This window comes from Lineus longissimus, chromosome 16, assembly GCF_910592395.1.
Source record: "Lineus longissimus chromosome 16, tnLinLong1.2, whole genome shotgun sequence".
NCBI classification, from domain to species: Eukaryota; Metazoa; Nemertea; class Pilidiophora; order Heteronemertea; family Lineidae; genus Lineus; species Lineus longissimus.
In genome coordinates this window covers 1993339-2018374 of record NC_088323.1, presented here as the reverse complement: position 1 = coordinate 2018374, position 25036 = coordinate 1993339, and the positions used below count along the sequence as shown (strand labels likewise).

General features: G+C 43.0%; 1 protein-coding gene across 3 annotated transcripts in view; it reads right to left on the bottom strand.

Moving 5' to 3' along the window:
* Window positions 1–414: 414 nt before the first annotated feature.
* The window catches only part of LOC135500903 (dynein axonemal heavy chain 6-like), a 40681-nt gene continuing 16059 nt past the window's right edge, over window positions 415–25036 (bottom strand). The window contains exons 32-79 of one of the 3 annotated variants that reach the window (XM_064792621.1): window positions 24774–24896; window positions 24501–24633; window positions 22925–23136; window positions 22621–22758; window positions 22257–22431; window positions 21830–22122; window positions 21397–21594; window positions 20724–21177; window positions 20384–20549; window positions 19997–20214; window positions 19649–19802; window positions 19058–19244; window positions 18724–18871; window positions 18247–18411; window positions 17747–18057; window positions 17449–17623; window positions 16950–17236; window positions 16471–16648; window positions 15760–16266; window positions 15547–15615; window positions 15214–15276; window positions 13572–13729; window positions 13197–13433; window positions 12918–13013; window positions 12610–12781; window positions 12166–12333; window positions 11876–12021; window positions 11575–11784; window positions 11097–11267; window positions 10705–10800; window positions 10389–10406; window positions 9656–9801; window positions 9117–9387; window positions 8653–8775; window positions 7517–8352; window positions 7163–7341; window positions 6512–6882; window positions 5940–6252; window positions 5444–5688; window positions 4983–5183; window positions 4727–4877; window positions 4251–4468; window positions 3927–4125; window positions 3469–3602; window positions 2966–3262; window positions 2491–2651; window positions 1802–2336; window positions 415–1389 (exon numbers count right to left, since the gene is read on the bottom strand). In XM_064792621.1, the coding sequence (XP_064648691.1) occupies window positions 1042–1389; window positions 1802–2336; window positions 2491–2651; window positions 2966–3262; window positions 3469–3602; window positions 3927–4125; window positions 4251–4468; window positions 4727–4877; window positions 4983–5183; window positions 5444–5688; window positions 5940–6252; window positions 6512–6882; window positions 7163–7341; window positions 7517–8352; window positions 8653–8775; window positions 9117–9387; window positions 9656–9801; window positions 10389–10406; window positions 10705–10800; window positions 11097–11267; window positions 11575–11784; window positions 11876–12021; window positions 12166–12333; window positions 12610–12781; window positions 12918–13013; window positions 13197–13433; window positions 13572–13729; window positions 15214–15276; window positions 15547–15615; window positions 15760–16266; window positions 16471–16648; window positions 16950–17236; window positions 17449–17623; window positions 17747–18057; window positions 18247–18411; window positions 18724–18871; window positions 19058–19244; window positions 19649–19802; window positions 19997–20214; window positions 20384–20549; window positions 20724–21177; window positions 21397–21594; window positions 21830–22122; window positions 22257–22431; window positions 22621–22758; window positions 22925–23136; window positions 24501–24633; window positions 24774–24896 (10554 nt within the window). In that variant the 3' untranslated portion in view covers window positions 415–1041. The remainder of the gene's footprint in view (window positions 1390–1801; window positions 2337–2490; window positions 2652–2965; window positions 3263–3468; window positions 3603–3926; window positions 4126–4250; window positions 4469–4726; window positions 4878–4982; window positions 5184–5443; window positions 5689–5939; window positions 6253–6511; window positions 6883–7162; window positions 7342–7516; window positions 8353–8652; window positions 8776–9116; window positions 9388–9655; window positions 9802–10388; window positions 10407–10704; window positions 10801–11096; window positions 11268–11574; window positions 11785–11875; window positions 12022–12165; window positions 12334–12609; window positions 12782–12917; window positions 13014–13196; window positions 13434–13571; window positions 13730–15213; window positions 15277–15546; window positions 15616–15759; window positions 16267–16470; window positions 16649–16949; window positions 17237–17448; window positions 17624–17746; window positions 18058–18246; window positions 18412–18723; window positions 18872–19057; window positions 19245–19648; window positions 19803–19996; window positions 20215–20383; window positions 20550–20723; window positions 21178–21396; window positions 21595–21829; window positions 22123–22256; window positions 22432–22620; window positions 22759–22924; window positions 23137–24500; window positions 24634–24773; window positions 24897–25036) is intronic. The other 2 variants (XM_064792622.1, XM_064792623.1) reach the window with 2 other exon arrangements.

The following is a 25036-nucleotide window of genomic DNA, read 5'->3' as shown; positions in this document are numbered from 1 at the left end:
TGTCTCATCTCTCTCACAGTGTTGACTGGACAGAGGGGCTGCCAGCAGGACATAATCGGGCTGGCTGTGACTGTCTCATCTCCCTCAACATGTTGACAGGACAGAAGACAGTCTTCATGTTCTCATTGAGACAGCAGCTCTGCAAGGGTCGTGGTGCTGTCCTTGTGGAGCAGGTTACCCACTTTGGGCCAAGCATTTTGACCTTTGCGGCCAATGCATGGTGTGACTGTCATCAAGAGCACATCGAGACTGCAGCTCTGCCCATTGCCAAGGGTTCTGATCTTGTCCTTCTGTATGTACCAAGTACACTCGCACACTACATGTAGTTCACCTTGTCCAGTGTTAAAAAGGAATACAGGAATATATTAAAAAAGTTGCCGATAGAAGAAGTAAAGACGTAAATTATCTTTTTCTTAATCTTTATTCAAAAATAAACAAGGAATCATCTGCAGTAAGACTCAAACCTCATATGGAATATGTCGTTTTGAAAATTGTCAATTGCTGCAACATCAAATAACGATATTTACACCACTTCCACATATTCAAGTAGTGTCACTGCACTCATTTAAAAGGGCAAAAAACACACAATGGACCATTGAACATGGTCATCTTAATGATATATGGGATCATTCTACATATCAATTGAAGGCAGAAGTGCTTTCCATGTTCAGTTGGACGGATAACAGCAATCACTTTTAAAAAAACCACAAGCAGCTTTTTACAGAACCTGATATGTTATACACTCGGGGGGTTTTATATATTAAAGAATCTTGTAAATAGTGTTGGGTGGAATTTTTGTACATTTTGTTTAATGGACGGAACATCAAATGTGTATCACAGGGCATTAGAACATCAACTCAAATAAATCTATGACAATATATACATGATAAGTTACAAAATATACACAATATGCATATCTATATACACCATAGTCAAAGACTAAAATCACAGATAATAAACTATTCAAATTGCCCGACATGGATTCTCACCAAGCTTTCTAATGTCTGCTTCCATACATTTTTGGAGAGTGACCACAGACCGTTAGTTCAAATCACAAGACATGTACACACGCTTTGTTTCCCATTTCATGGGAGGTGCTGCTGTCTGTAGTTTCAAATGCGTCACCACATTTTTAGATAACAGCTGTCCTGATTTACCGCCCAAATAAATGGGGCAGTCGTAGAAATTGTGTTTTTGTTCAATGTAATCGTCTGTAATTTCGACTGGTTTGAGCCAGATTGTCGGCATGTTCCTTGGGTCATCCTGATCTGCAGGTTGGTCTTTCAAAACAGAACGAATGCCATCCCATGATGCATTGTGTAACTGCAAGTTGGTGACGTAGACGCCAGATGTTGGTGGCTGGAACGGTTTACTGCTCATTGGTAGGAACTGAAAGATAAGGGCTAGAGATGTCAATCAGTTAGCATGAATTCTGCTTTCAAAACCTAAACTGGGGATATTGAGAGTGGGATCTACCAGCATTTTTCTAATTTGAGGAGTGTTGCAATCTTTTAGAGGATCAAAGGTCATGTAGAGGAGTTGTTTCCAAATGTATCAAACCTTTCTCATTTTCTGAAAGTGGCATAGTGGGGACTTCAGGGGCAAAAAGACAGTTGGGAAAAGATTGATTATAGGACTGATGTCAACTTTGATACAACTTGGATCTCATGTCAGTTCTGTTCTGCTTAAGTTCCCAACATCCGAAAGGCCTACTTGCCAATATTTTAGAGTTACTGACTCCCAGCTTCAATTCTAGCTCAGATCAAGGCAACTGAGTGATTCCAAAACACAGTGTACACACCTGAGCTTCAAGACGAAAGGTGTGCAGATCCCTGAATGACTTGCGTGAATGGTTCTGTAAGATACATTGGATGAACTTGTCCGGGCGGCGGAATACAGCCAAGTCAAACACTGCAACAGCTCCTGGATTCTTAGCATAGACAGTAATCAGTTCGACTCTCTGCTCCAAATGATACAGCCATTTGTCGAGGCTGAGACCGGATGGAAATGTGTCAGCTTCCCAAGATTTTGGTACATCATTCTGTGAGATAGTCTTGTATAATTCCTCTTGTTCCTGACACAGCGCCACTGCTCCTTGTGTTGCTAAATCTAACAACGTCAGACCTGATTGGATAGTCGAAAGGAGTGTTTTGTACGACTCAACCTCGTAGTGTAACATGATCTCCAATGGATATAGATGATCTCGTGTTGTTGGAGGTAATTCAGGGAGATTTTCTATTTGCTTGAGAATGTCTTTGATTATTTGACTTTCTGCGTCTGATCTTCGAAGAGTTTGCGAGGAACCCACCAGATTCTTGATATCCTCTGCCAAGGCTCTGAAATAATGTGAGGGCTAAGTTAATGATCCATTAATAAGTGCATGCTATATGTACCTCAAACTAAACCATTCAAGAATTGGGAATAAGTGATTGAGAATTGGCGAATTGACAACTCTTAATAACTTGTAAAATAACCATTGACTTCCCATACCTGCTTCTATTGGCACACAATAGGTGTCCTGACAACTTAGACAGACCCAAGGTAGCGCTACTGACTTCAACTAATTCCTCTAATCGCTTAGAGAATGTCTCCTCTTCCGTTGGCTCCAGGTAACTCAGCAGGGATGGAAGATCAGTGGGCAGTTCATCGGTCTGTGAGAAAAGAGAGACGAATAGAATATTATGCATTATTCTGAAGAGCCCCGCAAATGAGTGACTTTTATCACTGTGATCTGCAACAATTGTAGCTTGACTGGACTGAAAAGGTCGCTTGTTTACTCGTGAAACCGATAATCGCTAGGTTTGGTGATAATCCCAGGTCACCAATTCTTGTCCCAAGTGCCTGCAACCACCACAAACAAGAGATTTGTGACGCAGTGACAAAAATCTCTTGTATGTGGGATGCTACAGACATCGACATTCATTAATGGTCATGCACTTTGAGGAGCAAACTACAAAAGACTTACCACTTTCTGTGTCGGAGCAATTTGTTTGTGGACAATCTGAGCAATCACAGCCTCTATCACTTTCTTGTCGCATCCATCGATACTGGGACCACCATAAACCAGTTTCAGCAAGTCAACGATACCCTCACTCTCGTTTGTGATCAGTACCAACTGTTTGAGGAGCAGAAGTGCCGTGACAAAGTCGCCATGTGACCAGTCCATGGCATGACTGAATGCGATGTTCCCGTACGCACGGCGATGAAGCAGAACTGATTGTAAGATTGTCAGTGGCAGGTGGAACTTCTTCAAATTAGCAGTCTGGAAAATACAACAAGTTATGAGGTATGAAACTTGTAATTTTGCATATTTTCAGTGTCTAAATAGATGAATATCAATAAACTGCCTGTACCACAACTGCAGAGGTCTTTGCTTTTGTCAATCTGAAATCATGTGGGAAAGGATTTCTAGTAAACTTTTCTTTACAACACGTCTTATTTTCTCTTCCGATTTTTGAGCCAACTCACCAATGTTGGGTCCTGGTATGCTTTCTCCCATGTTGTGATAGCCTTCTCTGTCATGGCGTAGTAACGCTGAAGTATATTTTTCAGCGAATGTGAAAGCTTTGTGCTCACTTTTAGGCTGTATTGGGTTATAACTCCTGAAATACAGAAATATTGATTTACTACACACATTGATAAATGTACATTCTATCAAAGAAACACCTAAGAATAATATGGTCCCTCTATAATGATAATAATAATTTATTGTAAAAAACCTCCAAATAAGGAGCAGACAACACAAATATGCAATAAAAATCATACACAGAGAACGAAAAAAAAAAAAAAAAAAAAAAAATGTGGTAGTGATCCTCAAAGTCAAAGTAACAGGGATATGCTCTGGCCTTATGACTAGTTTCAGCAAAGGTTTGCATGCAACATATTTCACTCTGTGTTTTATCCATGACTTCACTCATGTCACTTGCCTGGTAACATGGTCCCAGTATCCGTCCTACCAACCACCCAGAGTCGGAAGTCCCGATGAATGTCGATTGTGCTGTCAATCAATACTCCCATCATAGATTTCCCATCATCCACTGCACTCTTGTTGCTAGCCACTGACTCCATTTCATATACTTCAAGGTTGGCAGAGCTTTCAGGGCGACTTTCTGATGTTATAACATTCTGAAAGGAAATGATTTGATGTTCTAAAACAGTTTAGAGGCAGTATAGAGGCAGTGTCCTCTTCAACAAAAACAAAAACCAACTCCATAAATTAGTCTGGGTGCCAACTGTTTTGTCCAACTTACCCTGATTAACTTCAACACATCTTGTGACCACGCCTCCACAAGATGTGTGTTCTGCAGAACCAACCAATCGCCTGACTCCATACAAAACTCCAGCATCTTCTTCGCTTCCTCCATAGCAGCAGACGTCCCAAAGTTTAGCACCTTCACACGGCTGGAGAGTTTGTTTTCTTTGGCGTATTGCTGGATGGCAATGGCTGGACTAACGAGGGAGTAGCCATCTGGATGAGAGAATAGAAAATTTTCTCAATGAAGCAAGAGTTGTCTATGTGAGGGATATGAACCAGATGCATTGCTTATGACCTTGCCCTAGTCAAGTTACTATAATTGTCACATTCACCAAAGAGGACATAATTCCTTGTACCTATGGGGCACATAAAGCATCTTGAAATGGCTGATATCTCGTAGTGGTATGCATAGTGGTATGGTACCACGACATTCTAAATGAAGCAAAACTAAAGAAAAAAGAGTCCACAAACCTCTCACATCCTCACCACCAGGGGGCATCACGAACACCACAGGAACATTACAAGCGGTCATTGGGTAGATATCCCGGACGTCATAGTTATCAGACTGCGGAGCATTACCTCCGAGCTGATGCAGAACCAGTGCCTGGCAGACGTCAAAGAGCTGGAAACACAAAGGTAAACAAATGATTCAACCATCCCAAATCATCGATTCTACGGACCTAGAATATCATATGGCAGAAATGACAAAGTCGGGAAAAAAACTTACCCTCTGTGGACAACAGAATTTCCACACCAGAACCTTCTGGAAGATTGAGAGATCGAGGAACTTGTCGTCTGCTACACAATTCATCAGGGCGACTGGAAGCTTGAAGTATTCCTTCCACGGTGTTGAGTGATTTGTGAGAGACTCTGGTAAACCTTGTAGTTGGCCACAGATGGACTCCAACTTCAGACAATCAAGCCAGCACTGAAATAGAAGAATGAATGGTTGCCGATTTTAAAATGCATTCCTATCTGTTGTTAGTCTCAATCTGATCAATTCTTTATAAAAGTCACACAGTGTTTTGATTCTTCCACCTGTCTGCTCACACTGGACAACCAATTGTCACACGAGTCGATCAATTGTTGAGTCTCAACGCACCAATGACGTACACCTTATGGCAAATAAAGCGGAAGAAAAGCTTTCGGTATAGAATGATACACCGCTGTAGAATCATTTTCTCGAACCTTTTGAGTCAACCAATCAGGTCTCTCCTCCTCTTTCTGATCATTGGGAGCCGCAACACCATCTAAACCATTAACAAACAAGCCATATTCCTCATGTGTCAATTTCGCCTGGGATTTCATGGTTTCTATGGTTATCATCAAGGCAAATAACTGGGCATCAGACTCGGACATCAACATGGAGGCAAATTTGAAGATGGCAGCTGTGGTTGCATCAGTTAGTTCTCGAGTGCGTCCCTTTGGTACACCTGAAATTGGAAAACATTTTAATGAAGGAAAGTGGCGGGATAAAAACAATGTCTGAGGTTGGACACAGCACTAATACTTACTGCATCATGTCATCTTACACATGTCAAGCCTCTTCTCTTCTTGCAACCAACTAGTTCAGAGCGCCAGTTCAGCAGCCTCTTGGGGAACCTGTCTTCTTCCACGGGTACAAATTAACGTCACAGGCCTAACACTGAAGCAGAGTAACAGGCTGACTCTATAAAGCACCTACCTGTGCTAAACTTGCCACGCTGGTGCAACTCCACAGTCTCAGCAAAGATCTTCACAAACAGCCCTGACGGGATATGATACAATGCGTTCTGAGCGGCCATATTTCTCAGCATCCGGTAGACCATGCTGCCGTTTTCAGCAACTGGGATGTAGAGAGATTCCTTGTCTTCTAATTGTTCTTGGAGATACTCTGTCTCGTCGAGCATTAGTGCACATTTCTCAGTGTTTTCTTGGCAGTTGAGAAGTGATTCTAACATGGTAGGGTCATCGAGTAACGGTGATTCTAATCCTAATGTCTTCTCCATGATTTTATCCTTCAAAAGATGAGAATATCTTGCAAGAACTATGAATTAAGCAATGTTCCTACCAGCCATCATAATGTCATGTTTCTACCGGCTATTATAAATCAATGTTTGTACCACCCATTATAAAGCAATAGGCGGGTTTCCAACCCCTTCAAAGACTTCAAAGAAGTTAACCTTTACACCCCCATTTCCCTGTACGGACTCTTCCAGTGAATGCATTAGAACAGTCCACTTCAGAAAGTAGGGCTGGAAAGGTTGAAAGACTTACATGTTCAGCAGCGATGTCATATTTCTGATGAATGATGTCGCTCACCAACGACCTCTCCTGTCCAGCAAACTCCGGCTTTTCATATTTCAACGTCGCGGCCAAGAGTTGCTGCGTAATCCCTTCGGGACTGATCGTCAAGTCAATCACACACATTTTCTGCAGCGGCAATTTGCCGATTCCATCGCCAGTGATGTAGAGTGGCACGGAGGTACTCAAGTAGAGGCAGAAATCAGGATGATACACAAACTCCCGCTCGCCAACACGTACAACTTTCTCACCAGATTCATTAACGGTGAACTGGCGTAGTAGTATAGTTCTGAATAATGGGTCAAGGGGCTTTCGTTCCAAGTTTGTGACTAAGACAGTGACACCTGAAATGTAACGGTATGTATAAATTATTCACAATGCATCCCAAAATATCGTTACAAAATGCTGAAGGCGTTTGAAGGGATAGGAAAATCAAGCGGCCACAGAGAAAATGAGTATAAACAGAAAATACAACCAAAACTGTCAAACATCACTGGAGGGCGAGTTTCAAAAAGTGACTTAAGAATCTGTCCAAACCAAAACTCTCCATGAATGGGGAGCAGCTCAACATAACAGACAGAAGTCCACGTAGCAACACATTCCAGTCCTATGAAGGCCACTTACCATATACGATGGCGTTGATCATTTTACCATCAAGGCTCTGGTCATCTGCTTCCACGACCCAGAGATTGTCGGGAGGATGTGTGAATTCCTCGTCGATGTGCAGCTCGGATAGTGTGCCCTGCATGAGGGTTGTCACGGGACGCAGATCCTCAACCCGAGGAGTTGTTGGGGCGGCTTGGCTAGAAAATGCAACAGACTTCAGAAATTTGGAATCAAAGTTCTTGTGTCTCATTAAAAGTACAGCAGTGAAGTGTATGAAAGGATAACATCAAGAAACATTCCTATTACATCTGAAAAGGACATTTTGGTCAACCCAGTATTCCAACTTGGGCCCAGAAAGCCCATTTTTCTCACCTTTTGAAATTTGAAGAAGATTCGGTCAATGAGATTGATTCACCCAAAGAATAATCTGACATATCAGTGCATGCGGTGATCGCAGTTCCTCGACTGGGGGGTACATCCTCATAACTGATCCCAGGCATCAATGGGCCACTCGGAGAAGCATTCGTCGTCATGTTTACTGGCGTCAAGAGGTTCTCTCGGATCCGACTCTTGCCCTTCTGAAGAATCTCCACCCACTTCTTTGCCTGGCGATCCGGGTCAATCAACAAAGGCCAGACGTGGTAACGATTCTGACAACATGCCCGCATAATCAGTGCATTCTGCACCGCGTGGAGATCTGTTGGCATATGTTTCAGTCTCCATTGGCATTGTTCCTCAAATGAACTGAAAATATCCTCCAAGCAAAAGACAGTCCGAGTTGGTAGAACAGGTTGGGGAATACATGTATCTGTTGATGACATCTCCATCCCAGATTCTGTGATCGTACGATTCTGATTCTGATCCAGTTTCGAACCATCAGACGTTTCCCCGCCAACTTTCCTCTCCAACGATGGCTTCAAAATCACATCTAATTTTGTCGACCGAGAAACAGACCGCGTCACCTTTGAGGAGGTTTTCACGTCGAAGTTGCCCGCCTCGCACCTAGCCAACCAATCAGATAAAAGATTTGCTCTGTTTTCGCTGTCGAGCGGACCAAAGTAGCAGATGGATGCTGCAGCGATGAGAGCATCACCGACTGCTGTCTGTATCTTCTGCTCTGACGAAGCTAGCTCTTCCTTCCACAATATGTTCTCAGTCTCCATCTGCTCCATCAGGTCGTCAGCCGCCTGGATTTGTTGATCAAGTTTCTGAAAAAACAACGTGTGTTGCCTCATTTTAAAGATCTTCTCATCCAAGACAGTTGGCTGGCATACACTATTAAAGTAGGTCAAGTTGTGCTTAAATTTGAAGTCCTGTTGTCAAAGAACAGCCACAGACTGCTTTTGAAGTTTCTACCGAGGTGATGGATGGAGGACAGATAACGGATGGTGGACAAGTCATCATCACTCATGATCATGCTCACATGAGCTCACCCTGTGTAAATGACCATATTTCTGAGACGTCACACATTCACCTCTAGAGAAGTATCATAAACTTCTATGACATACCGCTATCTGTTTCTCGATTCCCTTAGCCTGCTTGACAGCCTCTTTGTGGGCTTGAATCCTCTGCTCCAGGGATCCTCGTGATTTGGACGCTTCAATCCTCTTGGCACCGAGAGCAGCTTGTGCCTGAAATGAACGCAGATCCATCATTGGACTCAACAACTGAGGGACTAGGACTCCATATTCATGGCTATCTTTAACAGCTAGGTGCCCATTCACTCCCGGGTGGAGAAGCAATTAAAGTTGGGTTAAGTGCCTTGCTCAAGGTCACAAAGACCTCCGAGTGTCTAACTCTATCTCATGTCCAAGTGAAACCAACAACGATCATGGACGTTGATATTGTTACGTCACGCCCTTCCCTCTATTGAGATACGAGTGTGCCCGCACAGCCAACGGTAATGACGTCAGAATGATATCATTTTGTAAACAAATATATCCATCTATAGCAAGTTGTATCGTATATTCACCTTTTTCGTGTCGCCTTCCGCATCCAGTAACTTTGCAAGCCTCGGTTTCATGGCCTGACTTATCATAGCGTAATGATAGATGGAGTGAATCCAAGATGTCAAGGCAGACGTGGCCTTGTTGACACATCTAACTGCATCAATGGAAAAGCGTGGGTTTTCAACAAATTTGCACATTTCGTTATAAATGTGAGGTGGGATGTTGTCTTTGTCATAGAATTCTAACTCGTTGAAGAAGCCTTCGTTCAGCAGGAGAAGTTTGCCAGTTTCCCAACTGAAGACAGAAAGTAAAATAATAGGATGACTTTAGGTATTTACGTTGATATGAATCTCAAAGGGGTTTTGTTCTAGTATTTGTGTAAAACTGAAAAAAGGCAAACTCTGGGAAGTTGGATTGAAGCAGTCAAGTGCAACTCAAGGACCATGGAGATCTATCAGAGGCTAGCCACTGATAGAGGGCATCAGAAGATCACACTGATGATGAGCTCAGTCAGAATGTTGCGGAAAGTAAGTAAGTAGGGATTGTCAACCTTCCAACTTACTTGGGAGGCTTTTCAAACATGACGCAGATCATATCAACGACCTCCTTGACAACTTCAGGTGGAGCATTGAATGATTTAATCTCCGCAAAGTCACTGATGCTGAGGTGCTTCATGGCGTTGAGGGCGGCATAGTAGATGGGGTTGATCTGGAAGAAAATGGCAACGAATACAGTAATCAAGCTGCAGATTCCCCGAAGGACTGGAGTTGGTTACTTTGAGGAGATACTCATGCTTGAATGTATGACATCTGGTAGATCACAGTACAGGTATACTATCACTTCAACACCACATGCTACAGTAATACCTAAACTACATCAGAACATTTACAAACAGACATATCAAGAAAATAGATCCACAAAGGCGAGCAAAGCCACGAGGCAACATAACTTACATTACAGCAGTCAGCAGTTATTGGGCAGTAAAGTTCAGGATTCAGAGCTTGAGAGAGCAAAAAAGGGGTCTCAGAGCACAAAATCGCTCTGGCCAGGTGTTTTTTCAGCATTTTCCATTGAAATGAAGGACTCTTGTTCCAATGTTTCTTAGACATAGTATTAAAATCTAAAGACGCAAAATTATATGCTGGAAATCTTGACGGCTGCAATGACGAAATACACAAGAGACAAGGATAATGCATTCAGCTATCAGGTAAACATGAAGCAGCCAAATCGTGCAGTTCATGATTAGGTATAATTCAGACAGGACACTGTCATGCTGAATTTGCTCTCAGACCTACCTGCTCGTATTGCACTTTCTAGAAAAGGAAAACTGAAGTGATCAGAATAACACCTTGAGAGAGAAATCTGACAAAGTGTCAAGCTATATACTCTCACAAGGAGCACATCTATTCAAGCCAGGGACCATTCTAAGTACAGATCACCCATGACCCCAATAAACTTGTATCGCCTTAAAAGATATCATGACAACAAAAATGATAGAGGACTCAAACCCTTTGTACTTTTTGAACGTTCAAACAATGTTCAAAGGCAAATCAAGACTTCATATGCAACAGAAGGTAAAACAGTCCATCACTTGAGCGATATATTTCTTACCCTGTTGAATTCTGCCTGTGCGCTCTCTTTGAGACTTGACAGTGGACCCATCATCTTCTCGAGCTTTTTCTCTTCAGCTTGACACTTCTCTAGCGCCTACAACAGATATAAGACCATGCAGTATCATCATCAGATCATAAACAGTGTGGTATGTCACTTTTGTGTGAAAAGATCCACTAAATTTTGAACAAATGTTATACTACACCATAACAGTCCACCATAAAAGAAGGTTTAAACTGGCCGTGGCAAAATGACTTCTAGTTTGCAGGTTGCGGATCAAATGGTGATAAGCTTCACTTCACACATACTCTCACGCCAAATTAATGAGTCAAATGTCGCAACCGTTTACGATGCGGTAAGGGATCCATAGCTGACATCCTAAGATCACTCACCTCAATATAACACACCCTGTCTTTTTCAACCTTTTTGACGTGGCCTTCCACAGCTTCATTGGCTGCCTCGAGCTTCGGACGGAGTTTGGCCTTACTTTTTGTCAAACTTGTGATCTTTGCCTGAGCTACATCGATCTCCTTGAGGGCTCGCTTGTGCTTGTCGATGTTCGCCTGAAAAAGGGACGCAGAAGCAGTAAGAAGTGATGTTCATAGGGTTGTAATAGATAAACAAGAACTGCTAAAGGGAAAGAACCAAACGACCAAAGGAAAGCATTTATTTGGTCTTTTATCCTGTGCTCAAAAGCTGGGTCCAGGGAATACTTGACCCACTGTTTGGTTCTGAAAACACTGCAAGAAAACTTTTGAACCTTATCCAATGGAAAGGCTTTTAGCATTGATGCCATTCATATGATCAGATGGCTCATACACACTCTGAAATCAGAAGAAGACCGCTAACAAATAACCTTTGTGGCCTCACCTGTTCTGACTTGACAAGACATGCTGTGATCACACGGAACAGATGTGTGAGCTCCATGAAGGTGAGCGGCGTGACAGACCTCAGTGGCTCCCTCATGTGGCTATACTGCTTCTCAACCACTAACCGTGCAGACTCGTGGATATATGACATGGCGTGGCTGACATGTCTCATCTGATCATGGCCTGGCTCTCTTGACCAGGGGATCTTAATCTGAAAATAAAATAAGCAATTGACGTAAATTCTTCGCATCGTTTACACTGTACGATATCAACAACTGTTTCTGCTTCATGTGTCAACTTACTGACGCAGATCTGTCCAGGAGCCACTGGTGAGCGATCTTTACAAAAGCCTGACGTGACCACGGCTGGTAGAGGTCAACACTGCAACAGTTCTTGATCAGTGATGGGAACTTCTTCAGTTTATCATGTAAAGACTGGTAGCTTGAGCCTGAAAGTACAAACAATCTTTTGAAAAGTTTTTCTTAGAAAACAGCCACACAGTTCATTCTTTCCTCGGGAGCAATTCTTTTACCACTCTCTTCTCTACCATCAGATTTTTTCAATTTGAAATATTTTGATGATGAATACGCACCTGTGTAACTTAAGCAGACGACCACATGCAGATTCTGTTGAACGCGTTTACGGAACTTTTCAAACGTCTGCTCAATCTTGTCAACTCTCTTTGTTGGTATCGAGCCTGGCGTCATCTGTACCACTATGTCCTGGAGTTCTTCAGGCGAGTACAAATCGGGGCAGGTACCTGCAGGAGCAAATGTAATTTGTGATTAACAAGATGGCTTCATAAATCTCTTCATGAAATATAAGACGCGTTTTAGCCGGTTGAGAGGTGCCTGTACAAAATAGGCCTATTTCACCTGCAATAGGCCTTTGTGGGACTAACGGACCAAGGACTCAAGCAATGCATGTGAATCAGGTATCAAACCGACAATATTCTGATTACGTTTCTGAAACCATATCACTACACCATACTGCTCCTCAGGCTATCACACCTATAGATAACAAAATATGGCATTACCTTCACTCATGAGTGAACAGACGTCAAGCAGGCTCTCCTCGCCAAGGTCCTCATGAATGAGAAGCACTGATGGACGCCCCTGAAGGCTGGTAGACTGACAACACAGTTTGATCATTTCACGTGTCACCTCTCTGTTATTGGCGGACGCCTGTTGTGGTTTGGGTTCGAATAACTGTAAATAACAAAGAATGTGACATGAATCTCAGTTATTTGCAAAATCTGTGAGAAAAAAAGAAAAAATTTGGTACACAGTACTATCACACTCAGAGTTACATGATGCCATGATCTCACTTATACAAGTCACTTACCTTGCATTTTGCAATATAGGCTGCCAGCCTTGTCATGGTGGCTCGCCCCGTGCTGTAACTCACACCAAGCACCAACGCATTGCCACTCTGCATGGTCTGAAGAGAATGATGAAATAAATAAGATCTGGTGTTTACAAAGAATTTCACCAAAAAACATTTCTGAACAGACAATATCAGTTAGAACTAAACCAAATCACACCAGAACAAACCGCATTTCACCAAATATGTTTACGATCAGAATTTGCAGAAACTGAGTCTTGAAAAGTCAACATTACTTACCAAAACTCGACTCAGCCGGGTGATATGTTCTACAGCCTCTTGGAAGAAAACGAGGTCTAGTTTCTGCAATGTTCCTTCATTGTAAACACCCAGGCAGACCTTCAGGGCTTTCTCTAGCTGCTCAGTAGTTACTTCAACGTAACCTTTCTCGACTGATTGTCTTGTAGATTCTGTGTAACACGTCAATATGCTCTTGTTGAAGAGGAACCCCGTGAGTTCTTCATGGCTGTCCTTGATCTGGGAATACAGATGAAAGGTCAGTCAAATATGACTATCTAACATCCAATGAAGAGTTTCACCAAACAAATTTGACTTGAGATTAAGACAAGATTATCATTGATATACAAGTGACTTGCCCTGAGGTACTCCACCCACCTGATCCATTGAAAACAGAGGGCCGAGGAACTCTTCATCATCTCGATCAGAAACGAGTCCACTCTTGAATGTGACACCGCGCCGGCCACGCCTGATGCCGCCACCTGTTGATGTACTCCGTAAACTTGATGACGAAGCTTGTAACGTTCCCTTGCCACCTTGACGAAAGAAAATGCAATTTTAGAACTTTACACTATCCGCCAAAGCCGAAGTGCTTTTCAAAGATTTTTGGGTAAAATTGGCCATTAAGTGCAATTATTATCAACTGCAGTGTGAGGCAACTGTGAACAATGCATAGAAGAGATATTTTGTGCAGTAAACAAATAAAAATAAAAACACAACATCGTCACTTTCTACTGTTTGCAAACCAAATTTGAGTGACAGTTGAGTAAACACTACTACTTTGTTAAACAAATTTGAACTTGATTGTGTTATCAAATGTTAAAACACCAAAATCACTCCTTGTTACATGTAGAACTGGAAAACATGAAGAAATGAAATTGCCAAAAAGGAAGGTGTCTACTTTTGAATATGTGCAGTGCTGGTGAAGATGCAGTGGATTTGCAAGATCAGGGAAAGGGGACTCATGTGCACACTGCTCCAAGAATGACGTCACAGTCGGAAAGTCAGTCAAATCTTTTAAATGGCATGTGCAATAGAGGTGCTGGTGAAATGATAACACAAATGACAAGTCACACGTCCCAACGTTTCATACACTGAGACAATTGTGACCCGCTCTACCAAAATTAGGCGCTTGTCGCATCTGAACTTGACAGGTTGCTACGGACTTGTTGTTCATTTCCCTATTGTAGACCTTTTGTGAAATGTGACCAAATCAGTTTGTAATAGATTTCACAAAAGGTCTACAATAGGGAAATGAACAACAAGTCCGTATCAACCTGTCGAGTTCAGATGCGACAAGCGCCTAGTTTTGGTAGAGCGAGTCACAATTTGGCCGAGGGGGAACAAACACCCGCCAGCTTTATATTACATTAACTATGGTAGGATGTAAATTCATGCAGGGATATTAAACCAACACCCAAAACACCATGCATCTTGACTGAAAAACCTAGGAATGGGGATTCATGCAGGAGGGGGGTCAGGGGGTGGGGGGCTTGAAACCAATCACGTGATCTCACCTTTGTGGAAATGCTTTCGGAGACGATGCCATTTATCTAAACAAGGTGATTTATAACAGGGAAATGTCAGAAACTTCTCAAAATATTTCAAACCCTGGCATTTTTACACCAATTTCATCTCATTGATATTTTTTTATTCTCTCTGCACTTGGGAGTATTCCTTCTACAAGGAAGGATTTCACCGTCAAAAACTCCCCGCCATGACATGTAGAGGTGCAATGATTTCAATATCATTCAGTTTGTCAGTCACAAGGCCAAGTTTAAGTCTTCTAGTCTCGGCATTAGAAAGATGACATACTAGTTCAAACAAAATGCAAACAAGGTACAAAAGCAAATTGGGCAGAAAGTACGAAATATTCAAATAAAAAGGTTATGAATAACGCATAAATCTAGATGCTACAAATGTTACTGATAAGCACACTACATGCTGTGGGTAACAGAAAGCTGCTAACAGTTGCTGAGAGTACAATAAGCATACTCAAGAATTTAAAACAAATTTCTACCTATTGAATCTGAACTCCCAGTGCGAATGGATAAATGACCTGGTGTGCCTGGCTTATTAATTTCTAAGAAAGAAAAGGATCAAAATCAATAACTTAAAATCTATAAAACCTAATAAACACCAATCGATAAATCTGCATGAAAGATTTTAAAAGCAGCTGGTAGTGAAACCAAAAGGTTCCATGTATACAGATAGCTGATTTCAAAAGGTTCAAGCCCGTCGGTAGGTTCGAGGCTTACGGATAGATAATTTCGATGCTCTCAGTTAGGTGAGCTCAATACATCCAGTAGAATGGAAATAATCAACCAGTCATAAGACTGGTACACATCCCTACCTTGTAGTTTTGAGGTTCTGATGAGTTCAAGTTGAGCCTTGACTTCACCGCTGGTCATATCAACAGAATCTGGAAGAAGGAAATCACGATTGAATTCTTGAAATGAGGGGCTGGGGTGGCTTGGTCTATCTACTGTGGTGTCAGACCCATTACTAGGTGATCACTGATCAGGGAAGAGGTGAATTAGGGTAACAAAAACACAAAGCTTCTTACCATCACTATCTTCACTCTCTGTCTCGGACTCCTCACTACTCTCAGTTTCATCATCATCATCTTCATCATCGTTACCCTCTGGCATCTGCTCAGACTTGTCACCTCCGGAAGTCTTCTGGTCAAACTTGACGCTCCGTGCAGAACCAACCCCTTGCACTGGCGGACGGGAACCTTCTTCTGTCTTTGCGGATGACTCAACATCTGTCGTGATCTCTGTTGGTTTATCTGTCTCACTAGTCTCCAATTCTTTAGAGGTCGTCTCAGTTTCCGTACTTTCTTCGGGTTCTGTTGATGTCTGCTTTTCAGATTCAGGTACCCCTTTACTGGCCTCTGACACACCTTTACCGGCCTCAGACATCTTTGCCTCTGCTGTCCCCTTGCCTGTTTCAGACTTGGTATGCTGCAAAACAGTGTCTGGGACAGGAGATCTCTTACTGTCCGAGTGAACTGGAGCAGAGCCAGGTTTTACCATAATTTCTGACTCGTGAGACGAGAGGGAGGATGATGCTGAAAGAAAGGAGCAAATTTGATTTCCATGTGCAGTAGTTGAGTGCTGGTTGCAGGGAGTCAAGGGTTCCATCCCTTTTTTCTTTCCATATCAAGTTTAAGGTCAGAAAATACTCTTTAAGGTCAGAAAATACTCTTTTTTGAAACCAATCTGAGCGTGTCTGCAGCAGTAACATATTGATCTCTTTTAGATGATTGTCCTACCTCCAGATTGTGAATGGACGGAGCGTGGACCACTGTCTGGAGAGTCTAGTTTCCTTGGTTTGGCACCTGGTGGAGGTGTGGGGACTTTGATGCCCTCTGCCGTCTGCGAGGGAGTTGTCAGACCTGAGGCTGGGGTATCTCTGCCTGGAGTAGTCGACTTCTGTAGTGGGGTCAGAAGCTGTAACAAATAAGATGAATTGAAATCCAATTGCAGGATGAACTGGACATCCAAGACGTACTTCAATTTTTATATTTTCTGGTTAATGTCACTTGCATTTCATCAGTACTGGTTTCATGTTGAAGCTTGCCAAGACTGTAACTGAGATTTCTTGGACGAGAGTGTTTGGAGTAACTTGTGATAAGCCTTTTGCAGAGTTGGATCAGTAGGCTATGCCAAATTAACACATGAGATGGAAAGCTGAATTTTTTAATCAAATTCCAAGGAAATGCATGGTCTCTGCCAAGTGACATGCCCATACCTGTGAATGTGTCTCCTCTCTAATTGATGCCATCAGATCACTCTTCCACATGTCCTCCGGTGTGGAACAGAAATGAGAGTTCACAACCTCGTGGAGCGTTGCCTTGAACCAATCAGCATCCTCCGCTGTAGTCAGACGATCACCAAAGGTCCGCGTGACCTCATGACACCATAAGCGAGCAATGACACGCATCATGGGGGGTTTCTCCATCTGTGTTTCTGACAAATCTGTGGCGGCAGACATCGTGCTCACTTGGTGATTCACGCGCTTTGAGCTGGATGCTTTTTCTGTAAGAAATTCAACATTCATTTAAGACCATTTAAAATTAAATACAAAGTTTTCAGAATGAAACATCTCCCACTGATTATATATTTGATGTTAAGAATGTATACTCTAAATTTTCATGAATTATTTTTGGAAAGTATGTTACATCACTTCAAAACGAGCCTTCTGCTTGGCACTGGTCTAAATTGGTGAAGACCACTTTTACTTCACTTACTTCCCACTTTCTTCTTGCTCTTTAGCGTTGACCTTGACCTTGGTGACATCAATAGTATACCCTGGACGACATGTGCAAGGTCATGCAGTGAGAACATGTAGTGAGCCTGAGCTGGGGTCGGCCGGAACTGGGCTTGGATCAACTTGTAGAGGTCGATTATGCCTTGCATCATAGCCTGGAACATGCAGTGAGGGATATAAATGATAGAAACTAAGCAAATAAAAGAAACCACAATTGGTGAATCAGTACCATAACAAGTTCTAATACTGATAAACGACAAAGAAATGGCATTTTGTACCTTAGCAAACTCTCCATGATGTTCGACTGAATATGTGGGGAACTCCTCCAACCATAAACGAATGCATTTCCCGTAGATATTATGGAGGCCTTCGTCAGACGGCGTCATCACAGTGACGGTGGTGAAGAGTCTTGCAAGGCGTGGCGGCAGAATGTGAGCAGACGTGCCACACCCGCTGCCTGGAGTTCCCGGGTTTGTACAGGCAGCCAAGATGGCCGCCTCATGGAGGTCAATAAAGACTTTCCTCTCGGTGTCAAATATTCCCTTATACGTCAGCAGCTGGCGCAAGAGCTCTAAAGGTGGCTGGCATCCTGAAGAGATAACAATTTAGATGTTGTAAAACGAGTTAAAGTGTCAATGGGAAGACAGCGTCTCTCACAATGGGTTAATCATTTACCAACATTTCCATCTGAACGAGTAAATCATTCATGCCAAATGCCATCCACTGACTGAGAGCTACTTGCAGCTTTTCAACGTCAAGTTCCTTGCGCTTAAATTACCTGTCCCATGATTCTTGGTGGCGGTGTTCAAGTCGTCCAAAAAGAACAAATGGTGAGATGTTGACCTTGTTGACGATAAACCTGGTAACGTCGGTTGACCTCTCCTCTGACGAAGGTCATTCACGTGCATGGTGATGAGATTCTGGAGCGATGCCGGGGTCAAACCTGAAAATGACACAGGAGCACAGATGAGCATTCACCATCAGCATGCGATCATGATCATGGCTCGTAGTGATTGAAGGGCACTTTACTAGTCATCACAATTAGGCCTTGAAAAACACATAATTTTTTCCCTTTTTCAGCATCACTCTGCTCTTGGATGATAACTCTCAATCTCAGCGGGAAACAAAACCATCACTGGAGTGTCCAGTCTTCATTCAACAGCTGCAGCTACAGGTTCATGCAATTTAGGCCAAATCCAATAGGAATAAGGTGAGAATGAGACGAATACAAGTTCTATGAAGCACTATCTCTTACCTGGACTCATGATGGCTCGAGTAAACTGGTGTTTGTTCTGCACAACACTCTCTACAAGGGATGTCTTGCCAACTCCTGGGGCACCGTTGAGTAGGACCGGGTGATTGCTGTTCAGCAGTAGCTCGACTAGATAACCATATCGCTCAGACTGAAAACAGAATCAAGCTTCCAAAATAATTTGATGTTAAAGAAATTCTCCTAGTTGCTTAATGCTGCAGAATCCAGGATAAGCTCCTGCCTGATGAGCCGGTCGCGTCTTAGGCTATAGCACAGCAGACAATTTCTTCAACAGATGTTGCCAACATTCGCTAAAGAGTTAACTCCATCAACTCACCTCTGCTGTTGCTATGAACTGTGACCCGCTGCGACCCTTGCTGTCCTGCTTGAATTCCCACTTGACCAGGGCTCCGGTCTTAAAGTCCACATGGTAGTCGTACACTGTGCCAGACCTTGGTATACTGACCGGATGAGCAGCGCGATACAGACTCTCCCTGGCCAGCTCATCAAACTTGTGCACATGTCTGAAAAGGACAACAACCAAGATACTAACCAAAGGAATCATTGTCTGTTTCTGACTGAGTTTAACAAGGACTGTTGTGACCACATGTCAGCCAAATGAATTCAGACTGACCTCAGACAGAATTTGGCATTTAGTTGGATTTGCTTTTGAAGATCACAAAAGAGAGTATGAACTTTGAATCCAAAGATGTTATATGTTTCGAAGACACCAATTTCTGAAATGATCAAATCAACCGTGCTATCAGTGAACCTGTTGTTCCCAATCTTTGACAGATCACATTGATGAAGACTTTGGCTGCAACACTGGAGAAGTAAGTAAATCTGACCTAACTTTGGGTTCAAGGTTCAAACTGCACACAATGATTTCAATTGTGTTGCAACCAAATCACTGAAAATGCAGACGTACTTGTCACTGAGAATGCCTCCAAAGCCCCAAACATAAGCATACGCAAACATGGACTTGATCGTACTGATGTAGTTTGGGACATGCTCCTCAAGTCGTGAGCTTCCTCGGCTTTTTACAGATGTATTACTCCTCGGAGACCTCCTGACATCGAGCACTGAAAGCAGAACATTCTGGTTAGAGAATTGGTTGTCTGATTTCCTGACATATCACTGACCTCAGCTGTAGCAAAATACTTTGTCAGCTTAAGTTCGGAGGTATTCGAGACTCCATAGTTAGGTACTGTTTAAAAACTCACTGGAGAGGGATGAGGAAGACGTTAGAACAAAACGACAACCACAAAAATCTTACCCGATTGCTGTAACAACGTTTTCTCCCACTCCTCCCGCAGATAATGGCGGTCAAGCAGCGAAGACAGGATATTCAGGAATGATGTCACTTCCTGTACACCACTCACAACCTGATGTCCGACACCAGTATCGGCGGTGAGGCTGTAGGAACAATTCTCTGCGAAGAATTTCAAGGTCAGCGTGAAAATGTACTTGGCCATTTCGAGTATCACTCGAAAGCTGAAAGTGAGATTAAGACACGGTCACCTGACTTGCTTCTCTCACCAGTAAGAATGGACACAAATCAAGGGACATTATGCCATGTGCTTATATCCAGGAGGAGTGTTACTCCTAGTCATTGATTGATAACAAATTTGGAAGAAATTTCCAATCTCTGAAGGTGTCTTACCTTGAAGTATTGATGAGCCATTTCTGTTTGGCACCGACTCCCCAGGACTCTACTAGCGACTTCCAGTGGACATTGGTGTCACCAAGATTGACGAGGGCACATCGTGTCAGCATGGCAGGGGAGGCATTTGTCAGGTCGTTCATCTCAAATAACAGTGATGTTGGAACTAGAAAGAAGATTTGGTCAAATCTCTGACATTTTGTTGCTGCATTGCAAACTGTTAAGTGTTGATTCAGGTGCTCACAAATAAGGCACACTGAGTACAAGCTGAGCAAATATGATATAGAGCCGGACTCCTTGTTTAGGGACTGCCTGGAAAACTACACTCAAATGTACTCACTCTTCAGTGCAGATGTCTCCCTATTTGCCAGGGACAATGTCTTGCTGTCATCCAACAACGTGTTCAGAGACTCCACCCACGGTAACTGGATCCCGCCGTCCAATACGAGCCACTTCTTGATGTAGTCTGGTGGCTCCACCTGTGCTTTGTTTTTCTTCTCATCGAAGTTCTCCATCGCGAATTTGGCAGAGTTGACTTGGAATTCTGAAGTCTTGACCAGTTTTGCCAGGAGACCTTGCTGCCAGATGCCATCTTTGAAGAAGCCAAAAAGCTCTTCAGTCGAGAAAACATTTGGTGCCAGCACCGAGAGGTCAACTTTGGGATAGCAGATATCATCGGCCTTCTCATCGAGTAGGCCCATGTAGAGGAAGTTAATTGCGCCGAGTCCACTGCTGATCCGTTTCCACTTATTGGTGATTTTACTCTCAACACGCGGCACAGACTCCCGTAGAACCTGTGAAGAAATCAACAAGAATGTAATGAAATTCTTATGATGAACAAGGGGCTGGCAAGCCATGTGCTCAGCTGCTTCTGTGACCAAAATGGACCACTGATGGCTATGCAAGAAATACAAAACTGTAGCTGTAAGTTTTTTGTCATTACTCAAGCAGTTTTAGACACAGCAAAAACAGACAGGACAAGCGACTTTCCCGAGAACACAAGCAGGACTAACCTTGACTTTCTGGCGACTCGAATCGAAAATTGCTTGTTCAACCTTCAGTTCATCCAGTTCCTTCTTTTCAAGTTTCTTACAGTGAAGGTTATTGAGCGCTCGTGCTAGAGTCTGGTACGACGTCGTTTTACCACTACCGCAAGGCCCAATCAGAATCACTCCTTGTTTCATCTGGATCGCTGAGTAGAGTTGCAGAATCTAAAAGCAGAAATGTTCAATTCAAAAGATATCCAATGCGCAATGTGAATGAAATCTTGGCCAATATTGGTAATCTGATGGGTACCAGCAAAACTATGGCCGTCGCTACATGGCACTAGCTGTCACCAGGGTAACCAATTGGCTTCTAACCGTAGTGGTTTGCTACGAACATTCCCTAGGGTCAACACACCAGAAGATGAAGAAGAAAAAGAAGAAGAAGAAGACTGTGTCTCACCTTGTTGACATGTTCTGTTGTGGCCTGCAGGTTGTCCTGTGCCATCTGTTCCTGTATTGCCGAGACGAGGCCCGGATCGTAGCTCATCACACCCGACTTGGGCCGGGTACTCTGCGGGAAAACATCTCGTATCAGGTTCTTCATCTGGAGCGCATCGTTTTCATTCTGCATCTTTGGAGAGAGGGCGTTCATGAGGCCGTAGATGAGGGCATATTCCTCGCGACCAGTCTCGTCCGTGAAACTGAAGGCAGATGCTGGTCGAACTGTGGGTGGTGGTGACTCTGAAGTGTCCTCTGAAAAACAAAATTCATCAAAGAATACAAGCAAAAGTGTTTTAAGAACAATGAGATCAAATTGCAAGAATTGCAATGCACCCAACATAAAACTCGATATAGCTTACTACTAAAATGATAAAATTTGACCTCACCTTCAATCATGTCATCATTTTCTTCCATCATATTTGCCAACGACGAATGGCCGATACTCTGAGCATCTGCAATAGCTTCATGTAGATGGCGCCTCGCACGTAACTTTCTGTCCGCCAAGGATAGGATGGTCTTCAATGTGCGGAGGGTCAGGGCGTATTGGGGCTTCTTGGACAGCTGAAGGAGAAAGATTGTGAGCTAAAGTTGCCATTACTTGCCAAACTGAGCTGACCAGGCTCTTGAAGTCTTCGGGTGAGAGCCAAGTGAATCTAAATGAAAAGAACTGCACCAGACAAGATTCTCCCAATTCAAGTGCTATCAGGTTTGAAGTCTAGTAATGGAATCCGCCTACAAATCTGCACATACCTGTGTCTGCATCATGTCCCAGAGTAGGAAAAGTTTTTCAGTGAGTTTCTTGGACTCCGAGAATCCGCAGCAGAATAGTGTCATCTCTAGAATGACCTTGACATCTGGTGAGACAAGGGCGCACGATCTCATCTGAAGCTGAAAGAAATCATGAAATGTCACATGATCTGTCCAAATAGAAGCAGACGTTGGGATGAATACAAGGACCATGAGATCAACACCGAGGCCACACTGGCACCTAACGCTGGGATTCATCTTTGAAAGGTTTGAGAAATCAATGTGGATGGTAAGAATGAACCCTCACCTTGAGACACTCAGGAATCTGAGTATATGCTGTGCCCTGTGTATTCATGGTCATGAAACACCCAAAGTTCGCTCGAGCCTTGATGAGTTTACCGTTGAAGAGAAGGTTTGAGAAGTACGCTGGCTTGTACGCAGGGCGTGTTGCCAACTGTCTGAAGTCCACTTTATTGCGCTTCTTCTCGACTTTTTTGGCAGCTGTTTCGAACTTCACCTCTGAAATAACGATTGACAAATTTAGTATCTCGCAATGATGACTGTTTAGGGCTGCGTAGGTGGCAGGTGGTGGCAGAATTTGAAAGAAGGACAAACTAAAGTGGAATTGAAACAGAATACTTAAACAAAGATTGGCCACTTTCTTCATAGATTTGATGCTTTTGCTCCAGAGCTCCACTAACATTCAAGAACGTGTTCAAATGAGGTTCGCAGGGGCATCACAAGTGTCAAGGATCAATTGAATACATTTGGGGTGGGATTCATAGCAGAAGGAAGGCAGAGAGGAAATTGAACGCTGCAAAAGTTACAAAAGCGAGCAATATTTATTGGTGGTGGGATGGTGCAGGAGGAGAACTCCTAAAGTTGGAGGAAAACTGTGATTCAGGGTTACTTGGTGTGTATCAATATCCGTTTTATCATTATTAACTTCAGAAGCCCACAACCGACTCATCTTGAGAAGTGATGTGACTTCCTTGTAACAGCTAGATAGCAGTTGTTTAAGTTTTTGAAAAAATCAAAGCAACGAGTCTGGATAAGTTGAAAACCAAGTCACAAAACTTCTCAGGACAACAAAGATGATTTAGAAATAGCAACCCACACCGCCAGATGATTGGATGAAATATTAATTAATCTGTGGAACAATTTGTCATAGTTAATTAGTCATTGACAACTTGGTAATTAACAAGGTGTAATTAACAAGGGGGTGCAGGAACCTTTTTGACGGTGGCGCCATCTCCATGGCTGTGACTGTTGGTATTGCTGTTTCATCTGGAGAAATTCCTGGGCATTCTGCCTGTCCTGTGTCAGAACCTGTGTCATTCTCTCAGCTTCACTCTTGGCCTCTGTTCAATTTGAAAAGCATTCATGAAGATTCTGAGATGAGGACTAGGTGATTATCACTGACTCTGGTTTCACAGGGCCATCTTTCCTTATACACTTGCTGAGCAAATCGGCATAGCTGTCACAGTTTGTTTGGCAGACATGTGCAGGATTGAACTAAGAGCTGTAGCATGCAGAAGGATTCGATAACTGTGGATGGGATGGGTATAGGGGATGGTGGAGTGGGTAGGAGGAGGCATACAAGGTACCCAACAAACATGCGAGACTAGAAAAAAGCATGTCTAAAACCACTGAAGCAATATAGAGCTATGCAAAAGTTCTACGAGAAAATATCTTGGGAATAAGAACAGAATGTAAACAATCTTCAACGAAACAGATTTAGAAAAATATGAACATTTCTACAAAGGGCCATATATCTTCATACCAGGGACATAAAAATCCAAAACAGAAATGTGAAGAATAAACAAGTATCGACTCCATGTCCTTTCTGACAAGAGTTCTTGCTCCATCTACAAGTTGCCTACCTTGGAAGAGGGACGGAGGTTTGGCAGTCGGGTAGAGCTCAGCCTCCTTCAGATTGTCGGCAGCACCGATCGAATGTCGTCGTTCGCGCTCCTTGATCCACGTGTCCTCAAAGTACGTATGAAGACCTTGTTCCTGGAAGACGACCATTGGAAGAACATTTGAAAAATTTGTAAACAAAATTCACAGAAGTAATATTTCAATGGTTCTGATTATCATTTAACCACTTTAAAAGACGTGACACTAATTCATTGCCTATTTCCTTTTCCACTTACGTTAAATCCATGGGGGACAGTTGCCTGTCTTTCTAAACTCGGCATGTCATTGCCCGGCATTGGGTGTAGTGTCGTCAGGGAGTGACGTCTTGTCCGGTTTATACGCGGTTTCATCACATCGGCCTTAAATTTCAAATCTGATGATGAGATTGGTACATGTTTTTGAGTTCCAATTGACTGGAGAGTGGAGTAGTCATTGGTTTTGATGGATCAGCTATTGATGAGATACAGAAATCTAAAAGGCCAAAAGATATCTACGTCTA